We start from the raw sequence: 23,409 nt of genomic DNA on the forward strand, positions 1-23,409 counted from the left end.
CCTTAAACATGAGTAGTGCCCCAGGGTGCCAAATAAACCCATAGGATGGTGGCACGCACGTGGAACAACATACAGTCCTATCCCCATTTGCCCGAAATATTTCTGCAAATGTGGTTCAGTAGGCTGCTCAGATGAAATGCCCAGGCTGGCAAAAAACAATCCGTTCAGGTCTTTTTCCTGCCCACCATCATAGAGAGGGACTACATTCTCTAATTCACATCTGTCCATGTATTTCCACCTGACAGAAAGAAAAGCTATTCTTCAAGATGGATAGTATTCCTTTTGTACTAAGGGGCTCAATATTTGCCATAAATAGTTGCATAATGTTATTAAACATATTGTACCAAATGTATGAAGATGACACTGAACTTGTTCCTAGTCAAAAGAATAAGAAGCGTAGTTCCAGATCTGATATTTGCTCCATGTCAATGCTGCAAAATGGTGTTCTATGGGATTGGACAGCTAGTTTCAAAAAATCCCTATGGCTGCTGAGATTCTCTTGAGCTTCCCTTTGAACTCCAGTCTCTCTTTAGATGCCTTGATTGTGATAAATACCTGTTTCTTTCAGCCTACATAACTAAAGAGAATCAGGAAGTCACAACAAGGGTATGCATTTGTGTCACTGAAGGATAGACTATGGTACCTGTTCTTCCCATGGCTTTAACACATCCAAAAGTTTTTATTAGCAGTTTTATGACAATACCCAATGACCGACAGATTGCTTCACAAAAAGAAGCATTTTTAATAAATATCGATTGGGCAAAAGGAGTTGAACATATAATAAAGTTATATAAAGGATACACCATAAAAACGTGAACTATATCAAGTGCAAACGTTAATCCGAGTGGTGTTTCATATATAAGTTGCGAACAGCATTCTGCATATCAGCATTCATATCTGTACATTACAGCAGAAAGACAATGGGGCAGATTTACAAGCCCCCGGCGCCACCAGTACGTCACTTTTTGTGACGTACTGGTGGCGCATGTTACTGCTCCATATTTAAAAGGACAAGAAAAGCCACCCTGCGTGGCTTTTCCTGTCCTTGTAAATATGGCCCCTTTACACGCAGCACTTTGCGTAAAAGGGGCGTTCCATGGGTATTGCTGTAGGTGTTCCCACGCAACACCCATGGAACAAGACACATTTCCAGATTTACGAGGAATCGTAAATCTGGAAATGCGTCTGAATGCTAGGGGTGGTGAAGCGAGGCGTAACGAGGAGAAATGTTTTGATTTCTCCTCGTTTTTTGCTCTTTCAATGCGTGCTGCATTCTACAGCACGCATTGAAAGAGGAAAACGCCTGTAGTGATTGTTTTTGTGCCGCAAGGTGCCCCTTCCTGCACAAAAACAATCTCCCCATGACACAGGCATCCTTGCACCATGGTGCAAGGGTGCCTGTGCTGGCGCATGGCAGCAGTTTGTGCGCCAGAGCAGGGGAGAGCACAGGAATGCGACATATTATTGTAAATATGTCGCATTTCTGTGCTTTGATAGTGCCGCAGCATGGCGCAGCCAAAGGGCTTGCGGTGCCGCGCTGCGGCACTTCCGTGTAAATCTGCTCCAATGTCTTCATGTTTGGAAATGACTTGAGAGAGAGTAGGTTCGTCAATTATTTATGAAAAAATCACAGGATGTCATAGTTCTTGAAGGATAGAACTTCACACCTTAGGTGAACTTTCTGACTATCCCTTCTTTAAAAAAACATCTTTTTACTGAGTTTATATACTTGATCAAAAATGTTTTGTTATAAAGTGGTAAACCAACAAAACATTATGGCATACACCAGGTACATATCACAAAATGAGTAAAGTTAGCCTGGGTGACTCGGTCATGCATTCTGCAGCCGGCAAACTCCATCTTGACACACACAGTTGCCTGTCTACTGGTTCCCATATGCATACTTATCACCCTTCATTCTAGTGCACTCTTCCCTCACTTCCCACCTCTCTCAAAGCCTGTAGTCCTTCTCAGTCATTCCCTCTGTGTTCTCACCAATGGGCTTGACTTTCACTTCTTGAATCCAGGCATGTCCTAGAGGGGATTGTCGTTGCTGCAGAGGGTGTGTTGTCCACCTGAGGAGATCAATTGTAGTGCTAGGTAGTTAGTAGATTCAAGAAACACACCTTTATTTATGATGCAGGCCATTTTGTAGATACTCCTCGCTTCAATAGGATTTGAAAAGAGATAAGAATAGGTCAGATGTTGAATCTTTCCCATGGTAGCCTATCAGCCGCATGTAAGGGTGCCTTGAGGGCAGCCAAGGGCAGCTTGTGTTGATGACTAATGCGAGTCAAGAGACTTAAATTCTGGGTTAGGGATAAAAGGTTTGATACCCTCATAGGAACCTGAGATGCAGTTGAGCTACCTTGGCAATAAAATTCCGGTATCCTCGCAGCAAGATTTCTATTGACGCTAGTAGAAACATATATCCCAAGGGGCAGAGTTACAAGCCCCTTGCGCCGCCGGTGCATCACGTTGTGTGATGCACCGGTGACGCAGCCTGCTGAGTGATATTTACAAGAACAGTTAAAGTCACCCTGCGTGACTTAACCTGTGCTTATAAATATCGCCCCTGTTCACGCAACACTTTGCATGTTAGGGGCGTGACATGGGTATTGCTGTGGGTGTTCCTACGCAACACCCATGTCCACTGAAGCATTTCGAGATTTACGAGAAATCATAAATCTGGAAATGTGTCAGAATGCTACACCACCCTAGGGGTGGCATAGCGAGGTGCAACGAGGAGAAATGTTTTCATTTCTCCTCATTTTTTTCCTCTTTCAATGCATGCTGCATTCTAAAGCTCACATTGGAAGAGGAAATCACCTCAATTGATTGTTTTTGTGCAGGAAGGTACCCCTTCCTCCAAAAAAACAATCTCCCCACTACGCAGGCATCCTTACACCATGGTGCAGGGGTGCCTGCACTGGCGCATGACAGCAGTATGTGCGCCAGCGCAGGGGGAAGCACACAGATGCGACATATTGTTGTAAATATATCGCATCCCTGTGCTTCAAAACGAACTCAGCGTAGTGCAGCAAAATGACTAGTGGCACCGCGCTGCGTTTGTTTCTTGTAGATCTGCCCCTATGTGTTTTTCTCTCTCCACAGGTTTTAACTCACTCTCCATTGCTCACCGGCAATCTTCCGTAGTTGGCAAACATTTCTTGTAGATTTCACTGCGTCACTTTTACAAGGCTTTCCTGCGTGGGAACGCCTACCCTACATACATTATACCTGACACAGGTATAATGTCACGCAGGTATTTACAACGTGACGCATCTCCTTAGATGCGTCACGTTGTAAATTTGCCGCATTTTTTACGCCGCCGTTGCATCACAAAAGTGACACAACTGCAGCGCAAAAGTGTCGCAAGGGGCTTGTAAATCTGCCCCTCAGTGTTTACTGTGGTAACTCTAGAAATCCTGGCCTGAACCGCAAAGTGCCGGATGGGTGATGGTCTGTAACCTAAAAATGAAATGGGGTTTACTTGCAGCCAGTGCTGGTGCTGCAAAATCAGCGTGCATGTTTTACCTTAACCTGTATTCAGATTTTATCTAGAGAGGAGGAGGCCATCAATCGAGGGCCTGTAAGGGGCACCTTTCACGATGCCTTATTTGCTTTGATGATGCTCAAGAGAGTCTGAGGAGTTTGTGTGACATTCTCACAACCTCATTCTATCTCGTTTCCAGACGATAGAGAGATGTTTGGATCAAGGTTTCTTAAAGGGGCATTACACTATGCCGGAGGAATGAGACTGCGGAATCGTTGAAGGTACTACAGAGGAACTAACAACACAACAGACACACTGCTCTAAGAATCCCTTAGCATTGAAATAAACAAAAGGGCCTAGAGTTACTGAGAGGTGCACAAATGGTCGTACAGAGCTACACAATTTTGCGCTGCATCCAGAAAGCTTTTTGATGGTATATAAATCGACACAACTCTGGGGCATATTCTCAAGGAGTCACTGCCTAGTTATTGGCACTTTATCGCAGCCAAAGTCGCGATAAAGGTATCGCCCCATTCACAAGCTGGTGCTAACAGCCGATATCACCAGTTTTCCGGCAATAGCATCCTCAAAAAACATCGCTACGGATGACCCCGGTAACTATCGCTAATGAGATGCAGAGTAGGCATTTCCGAGCAAAAAGCAGTGACAACACCACACCGCAACATTCTCAACGACCAGCCAGATAGGCGATAAGATCACAAAATATGCAATAAGGCGCGTTAGTAGCAGGGAATTAACACCTGCTCTGACCTGGTGCAAAGTCGGACGACAACCTGCAGCATAAAGGGAGTTCAGCCCAGAGCCACGCATGAAGAACAACAGATGCCATGGAGCTACACATCATGCTGCTTGGAGCCCCAACAGAGCCACAACACCCACCGCCACCACCCCCAGGACCGCCACCCCCCCGGACCCCCACCGCCCCGCCGAACCGCCACAGAGGCAGCGCAGACAAAGACAGTGGACCTTCAGGAAACGCACCAGCCTCACAGACTTAACACCAGAGTATGTCATTGCCCACTACAGACTCTAAAGGACAACCATCCTCCGCATCCTGAACATCATTGCCCACAGGCTGACGGCAGCAACACAGTGGATAACCAACATCCCTCCGCAAACAAAGATGCTGGCTGTGCTGCACCTGTTGGCCTCTGGGACATTCCAACCAACAACCACCAGAGTCGGAGGAGTCTCATAGCCAGCCCTATCAAAGTTCCTCACACCTGTCCTGGATGCCATCCTCAGCTTGGTACCCCAGTACCTATACTTCCCCTACACTGCGCAGGAACAGCTGGAGCCCAAGCAAGGCTTCTACGCCATAGCTGCATTCCCACACGTGTTGGGGGCAATTGACTGTACACATGTCCTACTTGTGCCCTCTGCGGACACTGCACACAATTACCGCAACAGAAAGCACATGCATTCCATCAATGTGCAGGCAATAGTGGACCACCGGGGACTCTTCACAAAAGTCATTGCCAAGTACCCAGGCAGGGTGCATGACTCTTACATCTTCCGACAGTCCATCATCAACCGGCGCTTCCAGGATGGCACCTATGGAAATGCAGTGCTCATTGGTAAGTACCAAATGAACACACCACACACCTCCAATCCACAATCATGCAGCTCACAACTCTGGCAATACACATGTTACAAACCCACATACAACATGCCCACCCACCAGACATGACAGCACAACTTACTGTGGCAACCTGGGCTAGCCATGTACATGATCCACCAACGGCATGGCACATCAGCCATACACCAGGGGAATGTGGAGGTAGGTGGCAACCAGGCATGTGCGAAGGAGGCAAGTGACCCATGAATGAGAATGCACACATTGCCAAGTCTGGCGTGGATGTGCTGGACAGACTGCAGTATGCAGACCACAGACATATCCACGTCGACATATAATGCTGGTGTTGGTAGCGTTGTGGACAGTGGACGCAACAATGTCACCCCAGCCAGTGGGGAAGATCACTGAAATGTAGCTTGTTACATCCCCCCAGTAAGCGTGTGCGGAGTGGGCTGGCCCCAGTGTATGCCAGGCTAGTGTAGGGGTGTAAATAAAAAGCACGTAGCCCTGGGTGTGGTTCTCTTCCGGAATGGCCAACGTGTCTGCCAGAGCGGCGCCTCTCACCCCGCCACGAGGTCGACGCCGTGTGCGGCCGTGCCAGCGATCCTGGGCACCTGCCGCAGCCCAAGCAGCTGCTCCCAGAACAATTCTCGTCCGCCCCTGCGCATTCCAGGCCTCACTGCTCACCTACCGACACCGGCGTGTCTCCAAGAGTGCCCACCACGTGCCTGTGCCAGCTACAAGCTGGGGGCCCACGACCTTGGCAGCCTCCTCAGACCATCGCGGCCTCCGTGAGCAAGGCCCGCAGTACTCCTTTCCTGTTGATGCCCTCCACCGGCATACTCAGCGGAGAAGTAGGTTACACATTTTGAACTGAGTCCTGATTACACGATGGCAGAGTACATATTCGTGGCATCGTTTAAATCCCTATACTCCCATCGATGTGGTGCCACCATCTCTGTGCATAGCATTCCGACAACACGTGTCTGTGGGCCCCTGAGGACTTCTGCCTTAGGCGTACACACCGGTCCAGCTGGTCTCAGACAAATCCAATCCAGTGTGTCCCAGGCAGGACACGCCATCGTCGCATGGTGCACACCCGCTCAGCTCTGGTGCCCCCACCTCCGTCAACCAGGAATCTTCTCCACATGCCATTCCAACACCGTGTGTTAGAGATCCAGGAGGAGCTGGCTGCACAGCGGTTGCCCCACGCTGACCGCTGCCTCTGGCACACACTGCGGTCGAGTAGGACACACAATTGGGACTGAGTCTTGATTTTTTCATTGCAGAGTTAATATCATTGTACAGGCCTCATCGCAGACTGCATCCCCTCACAGCTCTGGTGCCACTGACTCTGTGCCACGGGAGTCATGGGCACTCTCTCGTTGAACTTTGTTGGCGTCTGAGTCTATAGCCTGGGGGTTGCCTACATCATGTAGCTGTTACTGACATGGTAGGAAAAAGGAGACTGTCGCATTCAACTCCTCCATAATGCCTGTTTCTGCTTGCTTCTGCCCTCTGCATCATGCCCTGTATGGACACCTTCCACTGTCCCCCGTAACACTCCGCGACATTCTCCTTGGACATCAACGTGGACCCCCTCAGCTCTCCAGACCCTAGCTCAGTGCACCACAAGTCACCGTCCCTTGCGGGTGTGCCTGTGCTGGCCGCAGGGCATCCGGGGCCACTAACTCTGTGCAGCTCACGTCATGGACCCTTGCTGTTTGTACTTTGAACTTCGGATTCTCTGATCACTGTTGCCAGCACCAACCAACCCCTGAGGGGTTGCTTACACTACCCAACACCCATCCAGCACAGGCGTCACTGGACGTGTGACCCTGGCAATAAAAGGTGCCGGGCGCACGTGCCCGTAGCCAGTTCCACCAATTATCTCAGTGTGTCTGTGTGGTCATTATGTATGCATGAGGGCCCCGGGCCATACCACATCACATTGTGTGTGTACAGCGTGCGCAACCTTGTCCCCTCAGGCAGTGGGGTAGACCTGGGACATGTAGCAGTGTCGGACCGCCCTGTGAGCGTAAGTGAGTGGACCGGCGTAGGGGTGTGGTCATTCGACACGTGGCTCTGGGCGTGGTTGAGTGTCTCTGGTGTAGTGTCTGCGCCACCGTCACGCAATGTTGCTATGTAGCATGCCCACGGAGTGCGGCCTTGACCGAGGGGTACATGAGGGTGGGCAAGCCCGTCCGGGATCATACTTGCCAACGGCTGTGTGTGACGCTATTTCCGCACCATAAGCCAAAGGTCTACCCTCAACTGCATGGCGACTTCAGCCAGGCATGGACTCTACATCTGTGTCCGCCCTGTCCTTACCATAGGCCTACACACACGTGGCCGCCCACCTTCAGCGCACAACATCACTGTGTCGTTGTCAGGCTTGTGGACATGCGCAGACGGGCATGACAATGGTGTGCCGTAGGTGTGCAAGTGATGCATCCGCGCTGCGCACACTAGTGAATAGGCTCGGGGGAGGGAGGATCAGCAGTGAGGCTACATAATACACATTGATGCCGCTCATTTATAGCAAGCAGTACATGTCATACAGGAATCACAAAGTCACACATATCACACACCAATCAACCAGTGAGCCTGCCAACACATCATGCAGAACCAACTATTGACTTATGTCTCTCTGCACTGTCACAGGTGACCAAGGCTATGCACTCTGTGCTTGGATGATGGCACCCCTCCGAGCCCCGAACACACATGCCCAGAGGCAGTACAATGCGGCCCACAAATGCACCAGGGGCATCGTGGATCGCACATTTGGCTTGTTGAAGTCACGTTTCAGGTGTCTGGACGTCACAGGTGGAAGGCTCCTGTACAGCCCAGATATTGTGTGCAAGATGATTATTGCATGTTGTGTGTTGCACAACATATGTGTACGCAGCAAGGCCCCATGGATACTAGTTCCATAGGCACCGGACGATGATGATGAAGATGAGGCAGGTGGACCACACTCCACTGCAGCCACAGCAGGAATAGCCCGCAAGGACACCATCATTGCAAATTTCTTCAGATGAGCACGTCACATTGTGAAAGTCCTTGGCAATCATGGGACAGTACAGAATAACCACAGGCACAGCATGTGCAAATAAATGCATTCCAAAATGAAATTCCCTAAGTGCATGTCACTCATCTGTTCGGGCACATCACTCAGAAAAGTGTGAGTGCGACATGTGTTGATAACGATTTTATGATATGTTCATGGATGGTGGTGTGTAACCTCTGTGCATGGGGCTGTTTGGGGTGTCACGTATTTGAACTGCTAGTTCTGTGTGTCACAGTTAGTAGGGTATCCCACTCTTCGGCGTTTCACATGTGTCCAACATCATTCCATTTTGGCTGCCATTTGTGACCTACAGGTGACAACAGATCTCCTTCTGGGGTCGGTTATATACCACCATGATGCAGGGATGCCCCCTGTGACTCAAGTCCCACAACGAGGGCAACATGTACGTAAGCGGGAGTCACTGCCCCTACATTCGTCCACGCTGTCATTATTGTTTGATCATGGCAATGACACGTCTGTGTGCAGGAGGGGTTGCCTGTCCCTCTGCAATGTGAAGGGAGGATGCGGTTTCACTGTGTGTTCCATGCATGTGTCTGCATTGGCGCAGTGTACATGCAGACTAAATGTCAATGTACATTGTGACTGTGAGGAGATGCCTATGTGATGCGGGACAATGGTCATTTGTTCTACGTCACGGATGTAGGATTGTGCTCGTACATTGTCATCTCACCGTTTTTGTACTCTGCTTTTATGGTGCATTTTCACGCATGATGCGTGGGAACTGCAGGCCTATCGCTGGTTATCACTGATTTTTGTATAGCTATTGGCCTCATCGCAACTTTTTTTGAGTTCGTGTTTCGTATTTTTGCAGCCTCGTGTTGACTTTATTGCGGGCATTTGACGCGTTATCGTGAGCCTATTGCATGGTACCGCCGGCTTGTGAATACCATGTTACCACGGTGTTAATATCCCGCGATAGACTGCGATGTGAAGAGTTGCGTTAAGCTAATTTTGCGATGAAAATCACACGTTCTTGAGAATATCCCCCTCCGTGTTTTGTGCCAAGCTGTAGCCCGTGCAAAACCTTTTCCCTTCCGTAAAGGTTGAGTGGCCATGTGAACAATTGCATAAAAGGGAGAAATACTTAGAAAACTTCCAGCTAGTTGGAAGATGACCATAGTAAAAACTCAAAAGACACACAATGATTGACGGACTGCAGAACAAATCAAACATTCATCCCCAGTCAAGAGATCTGGGTTAAATCCATTGTTCTGTTCCTCACTCTGCCTCCCCAGTTTGGACCCAGCCATATGCAAATCAGTCTTGGCCCTGCTACTCATGGGAAAAGTCCAGCCTGAACTGCCAATCCAGGTCCTCCCTGGACCAGAAACAAGCATCCCGGGACTGGTAAAAAATCAAGCTTGACACTGCTTGAAATTAGTCAAATAGACGACTTCAGGCAGGAAGGTCTGCACAGATTTCTTAGAATGAAGGCAATATTCATAAGATTATATATTCTTACACCGCAGTGATGCAGTTATTCTTTGAATGATTGTACTTAACATTATTTCCTGCTAAAGGCATGACCCCTGGGGTCCTCGAGGTGACACTGAGTATCGGTGGAATAGCTAGATTACTATGGGCCCTAGTGCAAGCACAGAAACGGGTTCCCTCTATTGCGTGACTGTCCAAGGAGTTTAAGCTATCCATGTGCCTCCTACTCCTCCATTACCTGACAGTCTGCATCTGCCACATCAACACTCACCACCATTCCGGTTCACACGCTATATTGTATTTTTTTGCCCTACTCTGCAGTCAGCGCCAGACTGCCCCACAGGACAATCAAGGCAGTGCCTATTAGGTGGGTCTGGCAATTCAGTTTGTGGACCTGTTTTATAGGTCTCGCCTAGGCAGCGCTTGCGCTGTCTCTTTGAGACATGCTGTATTCGGGATAAGTGCATAAAGCTCTGGCCACTTTCCGCCCATCTTTTTAATTGGCTCCTGTCCCTGTCCTTTGTAAATGGTTGCTTTTCATTGGTCAATAGGCTTAGAAGTTGCTCCTTAGTAACCACCTTGTCTCTTCTTGTAACCTCCCATGAGAAAACCCCCTGTTACATGTGTTATTACTCCACAGGTCTTAATTACAGCCTCAAGGGACTATTTTCTTAAAAGGCTTCAGGCAGGACACACACTTGGTCCTAAGCTAGGCTGGCAGTGCTTACTTCCCTCACAAGAACGTCTCACATTTATATGAGACCGTCTATTAATTTCTCTTCATCAGCTCCACACAGAGTAGAACCTAATCCGGAACTAATATAATAATTCTTTTGTCACATTTCAAAGCTACCAATTTTATATATGGACATAGCTAGTTGAATGTGCTCATGGTACTGTCTTGAATGCAATGCATTATGGATAGGGTGGGTTTATCATATCTTCTGCAGGGTGCAGTACCATATGTTACCAAAAGAGGTGTCCTGGGACCCCTGTTGGCCACATATGGTACTGCACCCTGTAACATGGCTAGGTAAAAAGACATTTGCATTTATAATGCCAATAACCCCAACTCCGACAAATGCGAGACCAATTGCATTTTCAATGCAAAAGGTCTCGCATTTGAGCTGTTGGCATTGAAAATGAGTGTTTTTTACTTTTGCTTTTTTATACCATTGAAAATAGTGCTATGCAAATATAATAATTCCACTGCAAATAAAAACTAAACTAAACTTTCTGCCTCATCTTTTAATTGGCTCCTGTCCCTGTCCTTTGTAAATAGTGTTTTTTCATTGATCAATAGGCTTTGTAGTCCCTCCTTTGTACCACCCTGTCTCTACTTGTAACCTCCCATGAAAACACTTCCTGGTATATGTTTTGCTATTCTCAATGTTTTAATTACAGCCTCAAATCGATGCTTTCTCATAGGGTTTATAGACAGGACACAAGCTTTGTCCACTGTAAAGCTGGCAGTGGTTACTTTACTCACTAGTACATCCACATATGATACCTTCTATTAATTTCCCTTCATCAGCTCCACACAAAGTAGAACCTAATCCGGAATTCATATAATAATTCTTTTGTCACATTTCAAATCTACTAATTTTATATGTGGACATAGCTAGTTGAATGTACTCGTGGTACTGTCTTGCATGCAATGCATTATGGTTAGGGTAGATTTACCATATCTTCTGCAGGGTGCAGTACCATATGTGGCCAAAAGAGGTCCCCAAGGATCCCTTTTGGGCACATATGGTACTGCACCCTGTAACATGGCTGGGTAAAAAGCATTGGCATTTATAATGCCAATAACTCCAACTTTGCAGGGTGCAGTACAATATGTGGTCAAAAGAGGGCCCAGAGGACCTCTTTTGGCCACATATGGTACTGCACCCTGCAACATGGCTGGGTAAAAAAAGACATTGACATGTATAATGCCAATAACTCCAACTCCAACAAATGTGAGACCAATTGCATTTTCAATTCAATAGGTCTCGCATTTGAGCTGTTAGCATTGAAAATGAGTGTCTTTTACTTTTGCTTTTTTATACCATTGACAATAGTACTATGGAAATATAATAATTCCACTGCACATAAAAACAAAACAAAACTTTCTGCCCCATCTTTATAATTGGCTCCCGTCCCTGTCTTTTGTAAATGTTGGCTTTTCTTTGATCAATAGGCTTGGTAGTTCCTCCTTAATAACGCCCTGCCTCTTCTTGTAACCTCCAATGAGGACACTTCCTGGCACATGTGTTGTTACTCCCTAAGTTTAATTATAGCCTCAGAGCACTGCTTTCTTTTTTTTTTCTTTTCTTAAAGGGTTTACAAACAAAACACAAACTTTGACCTCTGTAAGGCAGGCAGTGGTTAATTTACTCACTAGCACATCTCACATTTATATGAGACCTTCTATTAATTTCCCTTCATCAGCTCCACACAGAGTAGAACCTAATCTGGAATTATTATAATAATTCTTTTGTCACATTTCAAAGCTACTAATTTTAAATATGGACGTAGCTAGTTGAACGTACTTGTGGTACTATCTTGCATGCAATGCATTATGGGTAGGTTGGACTTACCATATCTACTGCAGGGTGCAGTACCATATGTGGCCAAAGGAGGTCCTTGTCTTTACAAGTTCAAAACTGCTCCAAGAGCAAATATGGACCATTTTTCCAGTTATTTAATACACTGATGAGGGCCACTTTTATTTTGGTCCATGGGCCTAGTTTCTGTCCCAACCCGACCCTATCTGCAGTTGTGCAAGTCTAAGTCATAACGCCAAAAAGAATGAGGCAGTGGAGACAACACATTTCTGTTATTATTGCTTGTACTGCAGTAAACATGCTAATAACTAGTAGTTTGCACAAGTTATTTAATAATTAGCTACTTTATTTCACTTCTCTCTCAGCAGGATTAAATAGTGCACGCTTATTCTGCAGTCACTCATCTCCTGCCTTGGAAAATCTATCCCCAACTACAAATACAGCCAGAATCAAGATCTGTAAAATTATCGACAAGCAGTGCTAGAATTGGAAAATGTTTACTCCGGGAACCCATAACTTGGGGGTCAAGGTGCGGCACTGGAAAGGGGGTGGAGTCACGAGCAGCAGAGCTTGAAAGCAGAGTCTGACAGCCAACTTATACATTTATGTTTTTTAAGTTTTCCGGAAATAGATTGGAAATAAAGACCTGTATGACAGTAAAGCTGTTTTAGCTAACTGAATTAGTCAGAAATAGAGGCTGCATTTTAAAATATCTTAAAGAGTTAGGACACCTGATTCATAAATCCTTGCATGCCCAGCAAGTGTGAGTTGATTATAATAGTGGTAAAAAAACTCTAGTGGTCAACGCAGTTCTGGAAGAGCTCTGGCCCTGATGTAAGAGTAAATAAGAAAGCCCTACTCCCTGCCTGCAGGTTGCTGCTCCAAATGGAATGCAGACAACGTTGGGCGCTGCTGAATTATGAGCAGGTGTCAGAAAATGACAGAGGAGCGTCGCCCCGCTCACTGCAGAAGAAAAATAAAATGATAATAAAAGAATTTTATCATTTTGTTTTTCTCAGACAGCCTATGTTGCTGATTCAAGGGCGGGGTGGGCCAAGCATCTTGAGTGACAGCCAGCAGGGAGAGGAGGAGTTGTTGGGCACTGGAGGTGCGCATGGCGGTTTGGCTGGCTGCCCTAGGTCGGCAAAACTGTCATGCGTACTTTGATTTCTCCAATCCAACTGTATTGTACAGCCGGGTGGAGAAACGGCAAAGGCTACCAATCAGTTATTGAGGGCCTAACCTGGCTGCTCAGACCAATCCTGGCGCCGCTCTGAGAGCAGCATCTGGATTGGGTGGGAGGCGGCAGCGAAAGCTGTAGTGTGCGGTAAGTGTTTTTTTATTCTTATAATTTACCCTCCCCGTGCTGCTCCACTAGGCTGTTTTGCCAGTAGGCGCCCCTATACACACAAACATAAATACACTAGATGCATTTTTTGGCAGCACGTGAAGGGTCCCCTTACACAGTACAGGTAAAGGATGGCCAGCAGCAGTGCAAGCTAGTATTCTCTCACACACAAACTCGGTCCTGGCGGCAGCATCTAACTTCACTTGACACACAGAATAAACAGAACTCAGACAGCTGCAGTGCAAGTTTCCTTTGCAAACAGTGCAGCTACAATACACTCAGCAGTATTGCAAGTTTCCATCATACAAACAACAAGTACAGGACAAGTAGCAGTAGTGCAAGCATAGAGAACAGACAAAAGGCAGGCACTCAGAAAGCAACAGCTCAGGCATCACAACATAAGCTTTCCTCTCACAACTAAATGAATGCACTGAGGACATGGTGCATGTCTATGAAAGAGTGTATTCCAAGCTCCACCACAGTCACCTGATCTCTGTCTATGCACTTTTAGACACCAGCGCTTACTCTTAGCATGAAGAGCCTTTCATACGCATCCTCCACGTGAAAGCTTCTCTTTTCTCGTGGGATAGGAAATACATTAAAAAGTCAGAGAAGGAGAAAATGGGCAATGTGAAGAAATAAGACAAATAGGAAGCTCCGGAAGTAGCACTGCAGGGGTACGCCCACCTTTAGAAGCAGTGCTGTCCACCCCAAATTGAACGTTTTGAAAACAGAGGCCATTCTTGCAGGTTACTGACTACTGAAGTCCCACTGGCCTTGTTTTATAAAGAGAAATGTGAGACAAGTCCGACTCTACTGCTACTGCTACTCTAAGGAAAAGGTTGGAGGGCCTCTAAAGGGGGTGTGGCCAGAAAAGCATAACTAGGTATACTTCTGAGAAGGTTTGCCCTATAAAACTAGGGGTGTCGCTTAAAACATATGAACTAAATGTGTCACCCAACCAGTATTTAGGTGCCTCACTGTGAGTTTTCTATTACTGTATCCAGATACATCCCAAAACAATGAATATACACCTAAAATAAGACAAAATTGTTGGATTTGCCCATGCTTGTTTTCTATTTCTTCACAACAAAATCATTGTTGTTGCTAATTTATCAAATTCCAGTAACAGCAGTGATTTTGTTGTGTATTATTAGAATTGAAAATGTTTTAATTCTGAATGTATGAGACTGAATTAAATCTTGCTTAGGTCTGTGGAAGGGACAGGGGTCTTTGGAATGTCTCCAACATTCCTGTTCTCCCAGTCACACAACTTTTTCCCTTCGTCTCTCACTCTGCTAGACACTTCTTCCCACCTAATCATCTAATGATGTGGCAATAGACTCTAAACAGTATACCGAGTGACACCAGTCTAGGGGACCTCTCCTTGATGTGGTAATGTCAAACACATAGACACTTTTGCACTAAACACTTTGGTACATTTTAGCTACCCATGGAAAGACTGAAGTGGCACTTTGGGATCTTCTGGTAATTAGTGTGATTGTGGGCAATATGGGTTTGTTATGACAATGGACCTAAGACCAGATGACAATAATGGAGTAAAAAATTAGCAGGCCAACAATAGGCTTTTAATGGTGACAGTTAAACTGGGGTATTGACGAATAGGTAACCTCTGTCATTTGTTAAAAAAACAGCTTTGAATATATGCAGGTTATATTAAAGCCAGATGCACATACATTTGTTATGGAGCACTTTTGTGATGTAGGATTTTGGGACTCTCTGGAAATTAGGGGGATTGTGTGCAATATGAGCCTGGTATAACAGAGGACCGAAAACTGTAAAATGATAATGGAGCTTAATAGAGCAGAAAATAAGCAGGACAATGTTTGGCTTTAAATGGCAACTTTTTAACAAAGTGTTCGAAATTGGGGTTCTAGTTAGCAGAGGTATGCAGCCTGCCCAAGCAGGAGCCACAATCCTAGTCAAGGTAAATCAGATACACACCCTAAATTAACCTGTGCTCACCCTCTGGTAGCTTGGCACAGAGCAGTCAGGCTTAGTTTCAGAAGCGATGTGTAAAGTTTTTATGTAATACGTAAAACAGTGAAAAAAACACACTAAAAGATACCACACCTAATAAGAAAAATAGAGCTTAGTATATTGAACAAAACAAGAACAAAATAACAAATATTTTATAAGTAGAACCAGAGTTAAATTTTTTTAAAGATTAAAGTGAGTGGTTAAAGGCATAAAGCAATAACCAAAGCTATCTGGATGCGCTAGATCCTGTCAAATCCCAAAGTTCAAGCTGACTGTGATGGAGCATAGGTCAGATACAGGGACCAGCCTTGGCTCCCTGAAAAAAAGTGCCTTGGATGGCATTGTGTCTACATTGAGGAAGGATGCGAGGCACAAAGGAGGTGATACATCGACGTCAATCGTTGGGATGTAGGCGATGCGTCGGCACAGAGCCAAGCAAAGTCGAAGATGCATCGGGATTGCAGGCAAAGCATGGTGCAGTCAATGATGCGATGCACTCTATTCTCACAGCGGCATGGATGGAGATGCGCTGGTTCTGAGCGGCGCAACAGTGTTGATGCATGGATTTCTGCAGGAATAGCACTTTATACCCACTTCCAAGGGCCCAGGACTGGATTGGCACCACTTGGCAGAATCTGGCTCACAGAAAGCAGACTCCAGGTGCTGTAGCATGGTTGTTGGAAGTGTTTGATGTCCCTGAGACTTCAGAACAATGGGCAAGCAGACAAGCCCTTGGAGTCATTCTGGGTTCAAGTTGGGTAGGTCCAGTCCTTATTACCCAGACAAGGAGGGCAGCAGACAGGTCAGCACAGCAAAAAACTGTTCTTGTAGAGTAGCAGTCTAGCTGATTTGCAGTCCTTCAGCAGCACAGCAGTCCCTCTTCCTGGCAGAGTATTCACAGGTCCAGAAGTGTACTGAGTTGGTGGTGTCAGAGGTCCAGTTTATACCCAGTTGGTGCCTTTGAAGTGAGAGAGACATCAAAGAGGGGCTTTGAGGTGCACTTCCTTCCTGCCCTGGCTCTAGACTCATTGCAAGGGGTTAAGCAGTCCTTTGTGTAGTGACACGGCACAGCCTATTCAGGTTTAAGTGTGCGGCTGTGGCCAGCTCCTTCCTCCCATCCTGCCGCGGGTGGCCCATCAGGATGTGGATGGCCTATCAGTCACACCTAAGCTCTATTTGTGTGTGATTGTCCAGAGAGAATGTACAAGGCCCAGCTGTCACTCACCTCAGTTGTTTATTGAAGACAGTCAGCAGGCAGCAGAGCAAAAAAATGCCAAACACCGCTCCATGGAGAGGTCCAACACGGCGACGCTTAATTGGTCCCGGAACTGCAGTGAGTGAACAGCAATACATCAGGTTTTTATCCAAGGGTTTCCACCGCTAACCCAAGAATCTCCCTGCCATCGGTAGAACTATTAAATAGTTCAGTAAATGTGCTGTTCCTGAATTTTGGTTTCCCACTATCCATTGGCAACTACTCTGACTGCCAGGAAACCACATGAATTAGATGCCTTGTGCTGTAGTGTCCCTAGAAATGCTGTCCTGAAGAGACCCCGTATCGAGAGAGGGTCGAAACGTTTGTCGACACAGAAGAGAGAGCCTGAATGATTCATTTTCCATTGTGTACAGCTCTCCTTTTGATGTTTACCAATAACCACTTCCCCACTTTTCCACTTGTTTTCACGTAGTACTCACTAAGTTAGGTTATGGTCACTCCACTGGGACTCACAAATCACTTTTAATGTGCAACTAATGCAAAAAAAATCAAATGCATTATGTATAAAAAAATACATATATGGTACAGACTGTAAATGAAAAATAAATGTTACTTACTTCGGCTGAAGTAAGTACAATTTTGACTAATTGTTGTGATGGGCTTCTTATACACAATCTAAGGTAAAGTGTACCGTGACCCACTTTGGAGGTCAGTATTTGATTAAAAAAAATTTGATTGAGATTAACCCTGAGCAAACTAGCTTAGTTTGTATATCTTGTATTGTTTGGATAAATGAGTTCCTTGTGAACATTGTGTTTTTTTGGCAACATTCTAAAAGTGGCATTTTTAAAACTGTAATTACAAATTTGACTTTACCATTAAAGAGGATTTATCATTACTAGTCCATAGGTACTAAACATGGTAGCTCTACCTCCTTCCAATTGAGAATTACACTTATTAGATGTAACAAGGAATCCCCAATGTTAACCTATGGGAGGGGTAGGCCTCACAGTAGTGAAAAACAAATTTGGGAGTTTTTCACTACCAGGACATTTTTAAATTAAGAGTATATGTCCTGCATTTTACATACACAGCACCGTGACTTATGGTCTACCTAGGGCCTACCTTAGAGGTGACTTATATGTAATAAAAGGGAAGTTTTAGGCTTGGCAAGGGGTTTTAAATGCCGTCAGCATGGCAGTATGCCTGCAATCACAGGCTCTGCAATGGCAGGCCTGAGACATGTTTAAGGGCTACTTAAGTGGGTGACACAACCAGTGCTGCAGACCAGCTAGCAGAATTTAATTTACAGGCCCTGTGCACATTTAGTGCACATTAATATGGATTTATTAGCAAATGAAATGTCCCAGTTGTGGATAAGCCATTGTTGACATGTTTTAAGCAGAGAGCACATGCACTTTAGCACTGGTTAGCAGTGGTAAAGGGCTCACAATCCTAAAGCCAACAAAAACAAACTCAGCAAAAAAGGGAAGGAGAAAGGCAAAATATTCGGGGCGACCCTGGAGAGAGGTTCACTTCCAACATAGAGGTATTGACAGATAGATTGCTTGGGGGAGTAGGGAAAGTAAATTAACCAGAATGAGATGATAATGTAAACAATGAAATTAAGGGGGTTGGGCAGGGGGGGAGAAATACACATGCTGTGTGTAATGATTTGTATTAATCAAAATCCAAAAATATTTATCTTATCTATGCCGTTTTTCTTTCTGCATCTTTCTGATACATGTACTTTACTGCATCTCCTTCCCTTCACCGTGCACTCTCTGTCACACACACACACTCACATTCTTTTTCTCCTCACTTGTTGCATGAGAAAATACTACCGAAACAAAACATCTTAAAAAACAAATAGACTTGCGGAATTAAATCATGTCACATATACATAGGGACTGCATCGCTGACATAGCTTAGCTTAAGGATATTTGCAGTCATGAAATCAGTCAGCTGTTTTGTCTGTGAAGTTGAGGACATGAATATAAACCCTGGCTTAAGAGTGTTTGCAGTTGTGAACGCAATCAACAATTTTGCCTTTAAAGTATAGGACATGAGTATAGAGCCCGATACAGGCTTGATTCAATGTTAATTTTTACCTACTGTCGGGTCTGTGACACAGTGGGACCAGCCCCATAAAGTCTGCTTGTACGTAAATTACGCCTGCGCACAGCTTGTTTGGGTTGTTTGTTGGTCAGCTGGTCATCATACTTATGAAAATCTGAGTATGTTTCCTCCTGCCTGGTTCTAGGTACCCATTGGGATTGTACTGCTGGATATTGAGGCTAGGGATATCGAGATACACTAATATCATGAACGGAATATCGAGGGACAAAATATCAAAAGATAAGTGCATATAGAGGAAGTATAAATCCAATATTCTTAACTCCCTATCTTTGTACCTAAAAGGCATAAATATTGTAAAGTACATATATGTGGAGTTAGGTATAGAAAATCTATACTTACTTATCTTTCAATATGTTGTCCTTCAATATTGTGTCCATGATATTTGGTGCCATCGAGATTCCTACCTCAGTATTCCAAGGGCACACCTCCTTTGAGCTAGTACTATTTGAGAATGTGCCAGTTGAGTGTGGTTAAGTAATCTAGGCTGCTCCAATTTCGTTAGCGATCTCATCCTTTCATACTCCTTCTATCTATCCAGGTGTATTACAGTCGTTTATGGGAGTGAATGCTTCTTTTAATTAGTACAGCTTACTTTCGCCACTAATATGCTTCCACATTTGAGTCAAATTACGTTAGCATTTCTTAGGTCATTGCTGTACGGCAGCGGTTCTTAACTTTTTGACTTCTGTGGACCCCAACTGAATCATTACTGGAATCTGGGGGCCCCCACTGAGTCATTATTGAAATCTGAGGACCCCCGCGGTCTAGGCAATATCTATGTTTTGAACTGCAAAACAGTACACCAGAATACATAAACAGGTAAACACCAAACAAATGCTCAAATCTTAAAATATTTTGTGCAATTCACAATAAAATATATAAAAAGTTCTTAATTTTTTAATTTGCCTTCTCTATTAGTATATACTTTATTAATTTTAATCTATCAATTTTAATATTATTTAACTTTGTAAAACAATTGCAGACCCCCTGAATAGCCCTCGCAGACCCCCAGCGGTCATTCGACAACATATTAGGAACTACTGCTGTACGGAATACCTTCCTTGCTGAGAGTGACATGCCACTGACCGTCATGGTCATAGTTTAAAGAATACTGCTATTGCTGGGGTAACCGAGGTTTTATTAGTAGTGCTTCTTATCTCAGGGACCTTAGACCATTTATATGCATGTTCTTTCATTTAATTCATCTCCTTTGTCCCAGTGTGATGATGACCAAGAGAGATTTGAGCAGCTACAGCATGATCTGTTTGTGGACCAACCAGAAGCTTTCGCATTCTACAGTGCCAAAATAAAATCAGACCAGAGGGTAAGTACCATGCTTACTTAAAACAATAAAAAGTAAGCCTTTCGGCTAAGGTTAAGGTATTTGGGAGGACAGTCAGGGATATTTGAGACAACATTTTGGGAATTGTGCGCAGCATCAATGCTTTTCTATCTTGGGATCTACATTGATTTCACCTAGATTGTGCCAGGCATGTAAGATGAAACGTGTTGACCAGGATGGCAGGGGTTTGATCAGCCATTACCATCAGTTTTTATTTTGTGGAGAGTTTGTGTGAACACAATAAAGTTGTTGATTAGTAGACTACTTAATTTTAATCGAGTGTGACATTATGCCAGTAACAAGCCCACATATTGAAACAATTGTCTTCGACACATGGGGACAGCATAGTCATGGATCAAGTATAAGGGGGCAACCCCAGCACGATTTTGACTTGTAGAGACAGCAGTTGCTAAAGTGAGTAATAGAGAAAGGAACCCTGGGGATGTATATTCTGTATTGTTACTTGTCTTCGAGGAAACAATGCCAGTGATGACACTCTGTCAAATTCAATACACAAATACTGATTGATTATGATGAGCAGATTTTAGATTTTCTGGGGTATAGGGTTTGTTGATTTGCCCTCCCCTCCTCTGTTCTTTAGGATGAAAGCAATAATGAAGTTCGGAATGGTAAAAAATTGAGAGTAAGTGCTGGATATGGTATCAAATTTGGTGTAAGAGTTTCCGCTACGAATATCTACTGACTACAATGAAACTAAAATTTAAAAAAACGTATTGGTGCTTTAATATCTATATCTGAAGGTCAGTTTAAGATGCCACTCCTTGCAGAGTAATACAGTATCTCGCTGTCTTTTACAAATCATTCCGCACAAACAGGAATGTCTTTTGGGCTCTCTGGTAATATTTAGCCAAAAAAACAGGAATTAAAAATTCTAAACAATTGTTTCATTATTATGGGCCCATGAGAACAGTGTTTCCAAGTTGGTTTTTGTTAGCATGCATATAATGTCAGGAAGGAATCCTAAACCTATGACAAAGCTAAAAAGGTCAATGTTCTGAAAAACAGGTTGTATGACAGAGCTTTTTAACCTTCTTTTGTCCAGTATATATTTAGTATTTTGGGATTTTAATCTATGGCTGATGTCGTAGAACCATGAATAGGAACTACAAACTAATACCACAGCAGGGATATTATCAGTGTTGCCACTGTTGTCAGCACCCGTCGCAATGCCAAAGTGCCATGTTGTGCATTGTCATGCACAATGTGGCAGGCACCGCACGGTGCCTGCCACCTTGTGCATGGCAATGTAGAGGGTACCATAGGTACCCCCCAAGTGCAGCCCCCCAACCCACCAGGGGCCCGCAACGTCCCCCCAAAGCAATGCCCCGCCAGCCTTGCCATGGCGGCATCGCCGCCATGGAAAGGCCTTTAAGAACACACATACTCACCTATATCATCTGATCATATGCCTTAATTTATTTTTTGTGTTCATATTTAGTCACATTGTATTTTCCCCCCTCCTCCCTCTTTCCTTTCCTCTCTTTCTTCTTTCTCTCCCTTCCTTTATCTTTAAAATCCCCATAAAACGCTTTTTGTCTCCTTAACATTGATATTAGCATTTGTAAGGTTATGAGTCAAAGAGCTCCTCCTCAGATAGTTAAAAGTAAAAATGGTCAGAGTACTTGATTGAGTACAAAATTCAGTTTTATTTTATTTTTATTTATTTTTTTTGTCCTCATTTGCCATTACCTCCATCCACCAAGAGAGCCAACCACCACACATCTGCCTTAGAATATTTTTGTCGATCTATCCACCGTGTCATATTCTGGGCAGGATTTATTTATAAGGCGGGACACTACCTCATTAAGCAGAAAAGCGGAGAAGCACCAGTCAGTAATTACAGACCCAGGGCCTACATGCGGGGCAGACCGATTCCCATGGTCTTCTGGAGCCTAGTTGACATAACCGTCGGACCCGTGGGGGGGGGGGGGGGGGGGGGGGGAACCCGTATCCTAGCTCCAGTTTATTAACAAATCACAAAAAGACAAATTCTTTTTGGAGCATGATCTAGCCAAGTCAGTCTTAGAAGTATCATACAGTGATGTCACTGTGTGTGATGGGGCTTTGGCTTCCACCCAAAATAGTTCACGTTAACAGACATTGCTGCCAGTTTATTAACAGGAGATATCTGTTCTGTTCTAACATGAAGTAATTTTTGAAAAACGAAATGTCAATGTCAATAAGACACGCTTCTACCCTGAATCTTAAGCCTTGAAAAAGCCCTGGCCAAATTTGGCCACTGGGTGAAACACGTGTCGGCTGTTTTTGCTTTAATGTGAAGAAAAAAACAAAATAACAACAAGAAAAAATACAATTTGAGTGTTGGAATCTTTGAATAAGAACCTCTATGTTTAAACAAATAAAACAAAATTTTGTACTCAATCAAGTACTCTGACCATTTTTACTTTTAACTATCTGAGGAGGAGCTCTTTGACTCATAACCTTACGCATGTACTTTCCCTGAGACCATAGAGGTCCAGTGTCTCGAGTCAATCTCCTCAAACTAATAAGCTCTGGATATTGGGCAATTTTCTCTGGAACTGGGACCCCTGGACCTTAGCAACGCTGCAATTGATATTAGCATTGTTAATAATCTATACAGTGTTTGAGCATATTTCCTGTTTATGCTGATGTCTTTACTTGTTAACCAATTTTTCAATACAGCTTTTCAAACTAAAAAAAAAAGAACACACATTCTAATATGGATGGCGGTGCCTGCTAGGCACCGCCACCATATTAAGGCCCAAGTCCACCTGGCCGGCAATCGGAACAATTGCCGACCAGCAGAAAAGTGGCAGACGCACTTTGCGTCCGCCGCGATACCCCCGCCATTTTAATATGGCGGGGGTAAATCGGGTTGGGATGGCGGGCGGATCGCCACCGCCAGGCCGGCGGTGGCAATCCGCCCGCCATCCTAATCACCCCCTTAGTTCTATATAATTGGATCCTTCTCTGAACTCGTGCACAACCCATATGCCTCCCTAGGAAACTACAAGACTAGACTTAGGTAGCCAACTAAAATTCTTATGCTTTCTTTCAGTTGTAAAATGAGGTGCCTTTTAAATGTCAGAGAATGCCTTCTGGGAATGGAAATTCTGCATGGGTCATTAAATGGAAGTCTATATGCCCTCTCTCTTTTATTTTTCATTTAGGCAGAATTTAAATGGAGTCAAGA

General features: G+C 44.7%; 1 protein-coding gene across 2 annotated transcripts in view; it reads left to right on the top strand.

Annotated features, from left to right (window-relative positions):
• Positions 1-23,409, top strand: part of KIF9 (kinesin family member 9) — a 567,914-nt gene that overhangs the window by 521,194 nt on the left and 23,311 nt on the right. For both annotated transcript variants that reach the window (XM_085630190.1, XM_085630191.1), the window contains exon 20: positions 20,091-20,195. In XM_085630190.1, the coding sequence (XP_085486316.1) occupies positions 20,091-20,195 (105 nt within the window). The remainder of the gene's footprint in view (positions 1-20,090; positions 20,196-23,409) is intronic.

The sequence above is a fragment of the Triturus cristatus genome, chromosome 10, assembly GCF_964204655.1.
Source record: "Triturus cristatus chromosome 10, aTriCri1.1, whole genome shotgun sequence".
NCBI classification, from domain to species: Eukaryota; Metazoa; Chordata; class Amphibia; order Caudata; family Salamandridae; genus Triturus; species Triturus cristatus.